Source organism: Haplochromis burtoni, unplaced genomic scaffold, assembly GCF_018398535.1.
Source record: "Haplochromis burtoni strain Fernald_Lab_line unplaced genomic scaffold, NCSU_Asbu1 Contig_27, whole genome shotgun sequence".
Lineage (NCBI taxonomy): Eukaryota > Metazoa > Chordata > Actinopteri > Cichliformes > Cichlidae > Haplochromis > Haplochromis burtoni.
In genome coordinates this window covers 1752461-1764565 of record NW_024582388.1, presented here as the reverse complement: position 1 = coordinate 1764565, position 12105 = coordinate 1752461, and the positions used below count along the sequence as shown (strand labels likewise).

The following is a 12105-nucleotide window of genomic DNA, read 5'->3' as shown; positions in this document are numbered from 1 at the left end:
TATATGTATGTATATATATGTATGTATATATATGTATGTATATATATATGTATGTATATATATGTATGTATATATATATGTATGTATATATATATATATATGTATGTATATATGTATATATATGTGTGTGTGTGTGTGTGTGTATATGTTCAAAGATTAGAACCCAAGACATCTTCCTCTACTTAAATAAATGTAGAAACAAAACCCTGGCTACTCATGGTTTAAGCTGGGTATCTTGCAAAACTGTGTTGATTCTTGCCTTCCTAAAATAGAAAGAGATACAACATTACAGCATAAAATATCTGCAACACGCAGGGCTAATAGCTGAGCAGACTATTAGCAAAGGAGAGGGTGGTGTTACATCTAATGGTTTAGATAAGATAACTGTAACAATTTGTTGGCTGAGAAGTTTAAATTAGTTGAGAGTAGGAAAAGCTAAACATGACTTATGGATGTTTTTAATTGTGCTTCTTCTTCAGGAGTCGTAATCAATTGGAAGAAAAATAAATTTATTCTAAAGACATAAGCATTATGAAACAATTACTAGTGTGTACAGTTAGCAGAGTAACCTGATACCTGATGAAGATTTGGTTGAGGTTTCCTGAGCATCTCAAGAATCTGGAAAAAAAAAATGGACTAATCTTTCATCTATTTCCCAATAGATGAAAGATTATTGGGAAACAGTGTTCTGACTGAAATTTTCAGTGAGGTGAAGTCAATAGACCACAATTAGCAAAGAAAATAGACTTTTAGGGGGTAAATGTTTTGCAGAATGACCCATGTGTGAGCTGTACAGCTTTCCTTATATTTATCTTTAGACATGTTCTATTTTCTTAAAGCTTAATCCATCCTTTACACACTCTGATAATTTATTGATCAGTGCATCGAGAGGGTTGATATATATATATATCGTGTGATGACGACTGATTTTGTGCTTTGATGTTTAGCTCCTCAAACTCCCCAGGCTCTGTGGGTTTTATATCTGAGAGAAAACACAGCATCAATAGCTAGATCGGACGCACTAAAAAAAAAAAAAAAAAAAAGTATAAACTGCAGACTCGTGACTCAGTTTTTTTTCTTTTAGTGACTTGATTATTAGTATTATTAAGAAATCCCTACAAACAGCACGAGGCAGATTCCTCTGCTGCTTATCCAGCACTCACCAATCCTCCGCGTGCATAAATAACGACAGGTTAGCCTCGAGAGTATATGAATGTGTTTGTACGTGCAGGTGTGTTCATACATGTTCACATCCTCAGAGCACCACTGGGAAATTATGTGGATGCCGGCAGCGGCGCTGCTAGCTGGTTAATGATGCTAATGAGCTCCTAACGAGGAGACTGAGCGATGAGAAGACAGAGGAGCCTTGATGGTGGTTAGATTTCTAGTAAGCCCTTCCTCGCCTTTATCATTAGAAAAAGAAAAAAAAAAACATTTCTCCAATGACAATAAGTGTAGCGAACTCAGTGGAGAGCAACTCTGAACCATTTTGTAACAAATGGTTTCTCATTACAGTTTAGGATGAGAGAGCAGAGAAGCAAAACGTCTTGGTAAAAATGGTTCAAAGATTCACATGCATGGCTGAAGGTCTAATAGAGGCTGTTTTACAAGAGCTCCATACATCTCATAGTAATAGAGTATTAACACTGTTCTAGTCTGTCTTGATAAAGAGAGCACTTTTAGCCTTTCTTAAAGGCACGGCAACAGTAATGTGGAGTATTTTGGTTGTGCATATGTGTTAGTGAATGGCTTTTGGGGAATTTTATAGCCCACTTTTTACTTTTTATTTTGCAGTGGTGAAGCTTTCTCCACCGTATACTTTCATATATCACTTTAACAGCTCTACAAAGGGCTTTTAGATGTCATCTGTGTTTCCAGAGCATTATAAAGATAGCAGGTTGATATTCCCAGAAGAGAGCAGGGGCTGTACTATATAACTGCTACAGCCTTAGCAATGGACCTAGTGTCATTACCACTACTCAAAACAATGGGCCGCAGTGGAAATGCCTGTATAGCACTGTTCATATGCATATCTACCTCCCTGTACAGCTCTGTGATGGGTGACATTGCTGTTTTTAGTTAGGAGCCATTGCTATATTGCTATATTCAAGGAGACTTGCTGATGAGATCGCTGCGCCACAAGGTCACAGCGACACGCCCTCAGCAGCTGATTAATATTCATGTTTTATGTTGTTTTATCTCACCAGTAATCATTTTTTTTCTTCCCACCTCCCCACTCTCCACTCTTCATGTTTCTCTCTCAGGGCAATGTGACCTTTTCTTGTGCTGAGCCAGTTTCCGTTGCTTTGACGTTCCCCGGGCCACAGAGCTTCCTCCAGTTGCCCGGGACTACAGCGTCCTCGCCGGGTGGTGTGTCTGTCGGATTCCAGTTCAGGACATGGAACAAGGGAGGGCTTCTGTTCACCTTTAGCCTTCCTCAACAAGAGGGCATGGTCTGGTTATATCTGAGTGATGCCAGACTCCGACTGATGATCCATAAAAGTGGCTCAGTGGTGCTGGAGCTCAGCGCAGGTCAGTGTATAAACCTGCACAATGAAATCCTAACCTTTCATGTGTCAACCCCTTACTGATTTATGTTTTTAATACTGTTTTTAAAATAAAAAGAAATAAAATATCATTAGGGTTGTCACCTGCTGTTTTCTCAGGTGCTGCTCTAAATGATGGTCAGTGGCATGCAGTGGATTTTACAGCCAGACGCGGTCGCTTGACAATCTCTGTGGATAAAGGAGAAGGGGGCATTGCTCATGCTGCTCCCTCATTTCCCATCACCGCAGAAAGTCAACTGTTCTTTGGTGGTAAGAGTGAATTCAGGCTTTTGGGCTTTTATAAACTAAAAAATTCCTTAAGTATATGTGTTTCTACATATTATATCTATGCTTAGATTAACTGGAAAAGCAATTAGAAGATTTCTGTTCCTTCTGTTGGCTGTAATTAAAGTTCTTATTCAGTTACAAGATCCCCTGAAAACTGATTTTAAAAGTATTTCTCTGGAAAGCTAGATGTTCATGAAAAAATAATCTTTGAGGTGTTTAACACTACATACACAGCTAACCTCCTTCATCGTGACTGTGTGGGTGTGTTCTTATTAAATTCAGGAAGCTGAGAATAAAAGCGAACAATCTCATATCTGTTTAAATATTGCATAATCCTGATTCGTATAATAAATTGAATGGCAAAGTACATCAGAAACTAGTGTGGAAAATAAATCATCCTTGATATCTTTACTGATATGGATTGGGTAATGCGGGAGGAACAAAATGATTCTACATCATTTCATGGAAATAAAAATTATCAACGTACAGAGGACTGAATTCAAAGACACCCTGAAAATCGAAATGAAAAAATGATGCAGCAGGCTGGTGGTTGTATGCATGCCTGACGATGTTGGGACATTTTCCAAATAAGATGATGGATGGTGTTCTGGGGAATCTCCTCCCAGCTCTGAACCAGCACATCAGCAAGCTTCTGGATAGTCTGAGGTGCAAACTGGTGGCATCAGATGGACCGAAATGTAACGTCCCAGAAGTGCTCTATTGCAGCGGTCCCCAACCTTTTTTACGCCACGGAGTGGTTTAATGTCAGACAACATTTTCACGGACCGGCCTGTAAGGTGTCACGGATAAATACGACAAAATAAAAAGATACGACCAAGACAAAAACTGTGGTATTTTGTAAATATAATAATAAATGCAAATTCACTGTGTAATTGTGTAACTTTATTAGCAGCGTCCTCCTGAAATGCACCAACAACATTGAGAGTAACATCCTCCCCCTCTCCTCCTTAATGTTCTCTGGTCGCTATGATAACGCATAAATATTTCTTTCAAAATAAGACGCACAACTACAACACAGGAAAAGACCCAGGGAAACCGAGTTATCGATAAAAACCCTGAAAACCATAAATTTCACACCCGAGCCTCAACTCTCATGGACTGGTACCAAATGACTCCCAGGGGTTGGGAGTGAATCATTGGAATTGGCACTCAGTGGTATCCTCCCCGAACTGCCTGCATACTGTCACCACATGAGGCGTTGTGGTGCACCAGGAGGAACCGTGGACCTATTGCACCAACATACTAGGGTCTGACAGTGGGTCTAAGGCAACAACATCCTGATACCTAATGGCAGTCAAGGTGCTGTTACCTAACTTTTAGAGGTCTCAGCTTCTTCAAGAAGCTCAACAGGACAAGACTGAGCTGTACATCTGCATCTAAAGGATGAAGGTCACTCTTTCGAGGATGCCAGCGACCATCTTTGAACAGAGGGGGTCGCTTACAACTGTCTGCCATCTATAATCCAGTTTTGAGATCCCTTCCCAGACGCCTTAACGCTCACTCACATTTTGAGTCATTTGATCTCAGTAAGTCACATGACTGGGTGAGGCAAGGTCTCACAATGGGTTCACCTGAAACCTTGTCTGATAGTGACCCACACCTGTTTTCACACCTTGGCTGATGAGATTCGGCGGAGGATCAATAGTAGGTCCATGAACATTATAGGGTCACTCCCAATAAGGCTTAAAAATCTGGGACTAAAATCCATCAATTGGTCTTAGAACTGAAGAAGCTTCTCGCATGAGAGGTGAAACGTCTTCAAGAAACTTAAACTAGTCCAGATGCTTTTCTTTCCAAGCTCCTGTATCCAACAAGGGTTCCTAGGCTAGACCCCCCATGCTATCCAAGCCTACCTCAGACATGAGCGAAAGACAGAAAGCTGAAACCATACCAGCTTGGATGTTGCCTGGATGTTGAAGAACCAGGACACACTGATGAGAAGTGGGCTACTAGAACAAGAAGGCACAAGTGGGCTATTGATATAGATATAAACACACTTACAAGAATGGATGCTCATACTAAACATGGCTCAGTTTCAAATGCTGAGGTCAGCGCATGTGCAAGTACACCCTACATGCCAAAAACTCATGCAGGCTTTAGACTGGTCCACATTCTCATTTCAGTGAGAGGTTGGATATCCCTAATATGGTCATCTCTGGCACACAACAGTTCCACCCATCTGTTGTTCAGATTTTCTGTTAATGAGGGGAAGTCAGTCAGATTAAGTTGGCTTAAAGGCAGAGGATTAAACAGCTTGTTCCAATACAGTTTAAAAGAGCACAGCTATGTTTATATAGAAGATGTGTATATTGCATCATACAGTTAGTGTACTCTTTCTCTCATCTTGCTTTTGTCTCTCTTTACTCTGTCCTTGCCTCATGCTGCAATCCACTTCATTCTCTTTCTTTTTTCTCCCTCCCTTTCCCCTTTTGTTCATACTCCACTGCCTCCCTCGCTGCCTAAAAATCTCATCTCCTTTGTTTTCTCTCTGCTCAGCAATATTGTAGTCTAGCATTGTGTTTAACAGCTTTAGGCTTTTTTATCATCCTGCAAGTGCACTCTCGCACATTTACACATTTACTCTCGCTAGCTGCAGTAAGTGGACAACAACAAAAAAGATTACCTGTTTTCTTATGATTTAAAGATAGATATGAAGCAATAAGATAGCCAATTAAAAGGTGCAAATGATCCCCGTAAGACTAATCATCAGTATTATGAACGCTATTAACTGCATGAGAAGACCAGGTCATCCTCACCAGTGTTCCCCTGGTACTCAAACTGTAATGGTTCTAGTGCATGTTGGAGTTGTGGTCTCATGGGGCTTCCACTCCCCATATCATATCTCTGTTATTTGAGAAGTGAGAGCAATTGCTCTGTAGTGATTAATCATCATTAGCTGCCCTGCCTTACTGGCATAAGACATGATGTTTTCCTCCTGCACCAATGACTTAGGCTGAAGATAGCACAGGCAGGCTCCACCGGCTTTGACACACGGTCTTTAAGTGCCAGAGTACCGGGCACCACGGTCTTCCGCCTTCCCTGAATTCTTCCTCCTGAGCTCAGCTCTCACCCAATCCACTGTAAAGAAGAGCTGAGGAGAAGCGGGTGTAGAAGGTGCTTAGTGAGGGTGATGATGGCGAAGAGGCTGGACTGGCAGAGGTTGGCGGGAGCAACTGGTCAAATCCGTTTGCAGAGCATCTTAAACGGCTGATTTCTCTTCTGCTTGAAGCCAGTAATGATGTTCATTCCTCTCTACACCTCTTTGATGTTATTGCACTGCAATTTCCTGTAAAACTTCCTTTTAGAGTCCCCTTTTTCCTGTTTCAAACTGCTTTTCAACTCATGCTATGCCAACCTAATATTTTTCCCAGTCACTAAACATGACAACTTCCTTTTTCTCAGTTAGGAGGCACTCGATAGTGCACACAATCCAAGGTGTGTTAAAGGGAAAGGAGAGAACTCTGGTCCACATTTGCAGGATTTTAGGCACTTAGGAGTACAAGAAAAAAGCACAAATAACAGCACCACTCTTTATGTGGTAGAAGACCTTTTACCAGAGTTTGACTTCATTTTACTCTCACTCATCATTTTACTCATGCGCTGCAGTTCTGACATTTTCTAAAGGGCTTAAGGACTTACCTAAGACAGCTGTATGCAGAACAGAAGTGTTCAATGCAGATGAGATATTAACTGATCTTTAACCAGCCAGCTCTGTGGGACAAAGGGCATGTGATGTTGGATTGTGTTGATATAAGAACAGAGCAACTAATATTTGGACACATTCACTAGCAAGTGGGTGTTGTGTGCTCTGTCTCCTGTATGCACTACTAAGGCAGCGGTCTCACTTAAATTTTTACAGATTATTTTCACTGGTACAAATGTGTGTGAAGCAGAGTTTTTACTGCTTTGTGCTACATGTAAAAAAAAAATCTGACCTGGCTCGTCCAAAATTAAAAGTCAAAATGGCTAATATGAATGCACTCAGTGCATAGTGACCTTTTCATAAATTTACTAAACTCAGTGAATTTTAACCAACACATCAGGTATATGGTAAAATGTTAATTTTTCCATATACAGCCAACGTGAGTGTTACGGACACATGATATATAAACTCTTTTCCTTTTTGGGAGGGCTTTTTTTAATCGTTATTATGAGAGGAACCATTGAACTCTCAACAAAGTTCAGTGGTCTTCATTCACTTGCTGTTTATTGTTTTCACTTCACATGCATGCTGTAAAGCTTTCATTTATACATTTAAAGCCAGTCTGAAAGTTCCTGCAATATACATGTAATTTTCACACCACCGCTAAACTTTAAAACCAAACTACTGGTCTTGTTAACACCTTGTGCACTTGGCCTGTCCTGTTGTTTTCTTTGGAGGATAGCATAATCTCATCGGTGTTGTCTTGGCTTTTTTTTTAACTGACAAAACTTCTTTCCCATCAAGGTTGTCCTGCTGAAGAGCACAGTGAGGAATGTAGAAACCTCTTCGAGACTTTCCAGGGCTGCATGCGTCTACTCACGGTGGAGAACCAGCGAGTCGACCTGATCAAGGTGCAGCAAAGACTGCTGGGAAATTACAGCCAGCTGCAGATCGACATGTGCGGCATCATTGACAGGTCAGCACCAGCAGAAACCCGTCTCACTGAGCTCAGATTAAATCATTTTATACCCTCGCTGTCATTGACACTGAGACGCACCGACACCGATGCAGAAATCCTTACCGCTGTGTTGCTTGGATAAGCATTCATGTTTAATTTTAGCCATAATGTGATGGAGTGGCTCTGTCATCGACTGCAGCATCCTGTACACATACACAAGCATGACACACATTTCCCTTAGCTAATAAAACATGATAGTCTTTTTCCTTGACTGTCTGGGGCGTTTGTACATACATATGCACAAATAATATAGTCAGTTACAATTTGTTGGTAACTCATTGCATACTCACTCCGTCATCCCATCGAGGACTTGCCACACATAAACCTGTAGCAGCTAATTACTTCTAAGTAATATAACAATAAATTTTATTAACCCAAATGGGTACACGGGCTTCTTGGTTTAATTTAAAATTCTCCAAAAAGCACCACGGCCACAAATATGTTCAAGGGGTCCAGTTCAGTGAATCCAATTAGCAAAGGTGAAGCGCAGCATACAGCCCATGGCTACAGCTGCCTGAATCCGCATTCATCTGCCGATACCCTTAGCGTAAGCCTTGATAAAGTTCAAAGGGATGAATTACAGTAAAAATAATAAAATGACTGGAAACCATAATCATTGTTGTTCCACACAGTAAAGTAGACCATGTTTAATAATAGGAGTACATGTCAATTAAATAGTTTTTCTAGCTATAGAGGCGGGTTGACGAAAAATGTCTTTAATGGTACAGTAAGGGGGCGCGTGTAAAAATGCCCTGCAGTAAATACATACCTGAGTTTTCAAACACATGGATTACTTTATGAAATGGTGTATTTTAATACGAATCTACATCTGTCCCTGTTCCAAACCAAGCAATATTGGTCCCTAAAGTCTAACTGAGAGTGTAAAATACAAAGTAAAAGCAGTGAGTAAAAGAAAACATAAAAAGAAAGGCAATACTTCTAAAGAGAGCAAGATCTAAAAATTGGATATTGAACATGTGTTCAGTGTTAAAGCTCTTATCGGTAGTGCACCTGCAGCACCTCCTGCCTCTTGTATTCATTTGTTGTTCTTTTGAGTCTATTCCTGACATTCAACAAGCTGAATGGCAACCTTTGAAAACTGTCTATTCAGCCTGCTTGTAGGTGGAGTCAGTCTTGGTGTGGTTCTTTGTTTGGTTTTTGAGGGATAGCATTTTGTAACATTTGTCATCTTTCATATACAGCATTTTGGCTGCTGCCTTTCATCCTTTTTTATTATTATTTTTTGTTCGCATTATCGCTTTTAGCACCATCATTTTCTTGCTTTCTTCCATCTTTTATGAGCTAGAGAAGGAATTGAGCATCACACATAATACACCGGGTACTTTTGCTGATCACCTGGTGTTCTCTGTGTTTGGTGCTTTGATCCTACAGGGTGTATGGATGTGATATTCAGGGAGACTCGGGGAGGGTTCAGTGAATAGCGTTTGGCACAGATTGAAATTGTTTTTCTGGTAAAATAATTTATTTCCTCCCAAGAGAGCTCAGTGTTTTGCAGCAGCCTTTGAGAAATGTTCACCCTCGGTTGGTGGGTGTGCGTGACGATGGGAACATAATGGAGCTGTAGTGAATGCAAACACAACAGTGTTCACATCTGCCAATATCATTGTACTAATGGAATAATTCAGCTTTTTGGCATCTTCAGTGGCCAAAATCCAAGAATATGAACTAATCCAAATCAGACCTGTTGAAAGAAAACCATACAATGCTACATTTTCACAAATGAACATTAATCACACACATGCTAGCGGACATATATTTTCTATTCTTGGATATAATCAGTTTGATTTTAGGTAAACTGCCATTCATTCACAAGGATGCATCTAAAAGCTGCAGGACAGTAGCTCTCAAGGACTGGAGTTGGACACCCCTCCTCTAAGGTTTAATGAGTGAATACAGCTGCTCTAACAGGGGTGGGATTTGAACCCACTGGAACTTAAGGCATCACTGTAACTTTTTGGATATAGTAACTACCTTTACTAACACCAAAGTAAATCAGAACTCCACAAGGACAGCAAATTTGACTCTACCAGGAGTGGGGCTTGAACCCACGAGAGCATGTGCTCATTGGAACTTAAGTCCAACGCCTTAACCACTCGGCCATCCTGGTAGTTTTTTTGGGCAAACTACCAGGATGGCCAAGTAGATGTAAGCGCATGTTACATGTAAGCCAATCACTACAGTTTTACAATGCAAGCTAGGTATTTTTACTGGAGGAATAGCCCCAGTATCTTCATACAGCCAAAGCTAGGAAAACAGTAGTTATGAAAACTGGCTTTCCTAGACATTATAAACACTGCAAGCATTATGGAAACTTTAAAAACACTGTCTTATTTAAAACTGGTCTCAAAACAGTGTAGGAAAAATTATTGCAAAAGCTCTTTTTATAACAACCAAATGATGCTCACTATTATATGAAATGAAATCTGTATTATGCAAATGACTTCAGTTTTTCTTAGCTATGTATTTTTTTTTTTACCAGAGAGTGCTATTGCTAGGTTTGTTACACAAGGTAAGAGTTATGTGAAGCTTCACTAAAGCACATAATACCAGGAGTGGGGTTTGAACCCACGAGAGCATTTGCTCATTGGAACTTAAGTCCAACGCCTTAACCACTCGGCCATCCTGGTTTCTATATAACTTTTCAATGCACTTGATCATGGCATATATGAGATTGACTCTGAGGAGGGATTTTAAGTTTCTGACATGAAATCCCATCAGTCATCCACACACAAAAAAGTGAAATGTCATCCCTAAGTATGGCACTGTAACCATTCCAGTTTAGTTTCACAATAATTCAGTTTAATGTCCAATAATTAGCAATGGTTTTACTAGTGCAAGCTATGTCACCAGGATGGCTAAAAGAGGTCTAATTGTTGTAAATATTAAAGGCAAATATGGCAGGGCATACGGCAGATGCAGAAAGACATTGAGAAGTGTAAGAGTTTCCATTTTCTAAAAGTAATTTATAGTCCTCTCAGATCGGCAGAGTAAGTCATGCACAACAGAGACAATTGCCTTCTGTCTTGATGATACACTAATTACACAATGCAATAAGAGGAACGATTATCATAATTATGAATGTTCCTTTTGGCAAAAACCAGAAAACACACACTTATATATGATATGGCGTCCGGGAATACAGTTGCAGACATCAGCTACACATTTTCACCAGAGAAAGAGGATCTCCTCCAGCTGGTTTAATTAAATACCTTTCTTTTCTCACATTTATCAGATTATTTTTCATGAGAATTCAGCTCCTGCTCAGTTCTGGCTGCAGGAACAGAACAGGACAAAAAACAAAAATAACCATAGCCTCTACTGTACAATCGTACTTGTGAGATATAAAGAAAAATGGGTCACACCACACACACCTTCCATATAAAGGAGACTGTTATAGAAGTATATAGAAGCATCCATGTTTTTTATACTCAACACTTCAAACTGCAAGCAACACAATTAAAATGTTTTTTAAGCAGCTCGAGTACAACACCGTAACTACTCAGCCAGCCTGTTCACAACCTTGGAAGAGATTTCCTTGCCTACTCTTTTGTTTTTTGTTTATTTGGTGTTTCCTTGTATGATTAAATGCAGCCCACATGTATTCATATCTAACAATACCACATACTATATATAGTACATGGAATTGTTCCCCCAGGTCATCTCTGGTGAGGTGTCTACATACCAGTGGAAGATCATATTTAGGCTTGTTCACCTAGAGCTATGAAAGATTGAGCCTGCTTTTACAGACATCAGCTGAACACGTAAAGCAAGAAAATTATCCAACTTTCAACTGACTTGAAAAGCTGTCAAAGATTCAAAAAGAACTGTTTTGTCCTCAAGAATATCTGTGATAGCTAGAGTAGGGCCTAAATCCACATGGGTACACACCCATCTGAGTCCAACATCTTAAATATTCAGGTCTCGTACAGCCTGGTGATGTACAAGACCTGATACATGTCATGCCAGCTGTTACACTGTAACAGTCCTGGCAAGGACTGTAGCTTTAAATGTAGTGAACAGGGCCGTAACAAGATGAATCACAGAAAGTTGAATCTGCTCATCTGGACATAGTTTTGTCTTTTGCATTATTGATTGTTTATGGTTCAGTGTTTACTTGACTGATATTGAATATGTACAAGTCTGTTTGTGATAAGCAAACTGATAGCTATTTTTTCTTAGATAAACTTGGTTTCAAGCTTGATTGCTCTTGTCACTGCAAGAAGAGTTGCCAAGCAACCAAGGATGTGTGATCACAACCAGGGAGTAAACTAAAACATTGCTAGAGTGTCATGACACTAACATATGTGCAGTATAGCTATTTAGAAAAAGCACAGCTTACTGAAAACCAGTAAAACTGCAGTGTGGAGGCAATTATGCCTGCAGCAGAATATTCTGTTGTTGTAAACATCTTGTTTACAACCTTATCTGAACACTGACCTGGTCCTCCATATTTACCAAAATTCAAAGAAACATCAAAATATGAAAAAAAAAACTAAACACATAATTAAATCAACAGGGCACTGCTTTCACTTTCACATTGTGCTGCATTCCTGTTGATTAAAATGTCA

General features: G+C 39.9%; 1 protein-coding gene and 2 non-coding genes across 4 annotated transcripts in view; 1 reads left to right on the top strand and 2 right to left on the bottom strand.

Moving 5' to 3' along the window:
* Positions 1–12105, top strand: part of LOC102289753 (contactin-associated protein-like 4) — a 150548-nt gene that overhangs the window by 74435 nt on the left and 64008 nt on the right. For both annotated transcript variants that reach the window (XM_042219043.1, XM_005918035.3), the window contains exons 8-10: positions 2265–2532; positions 2667–2816; positions 7303–7474. In XM_042219043.1, coding sequence (XP_042074977.1) covers positions 2265–2532; positions 2667–2816; positions 7303–7474 — 590 coding nt within the window. The remainder of the gene's footprint in view (positions 1–2264; positions 2533–2666; positions 2817–7302; positions 7475–12105) is intronic.
* trnal-uaa lies at positions 9562–9644 on the bottom strand. The gene has a single exon. It is a non-coding gene; the product is annotated as a tRNA-Leu (tRNA).
* Positions 10082–10164, bottom strand: trnal-uaa. The gene has a single exon. It is a non-coding gene; the product is annotated as a tRNA-Leu (tRNA).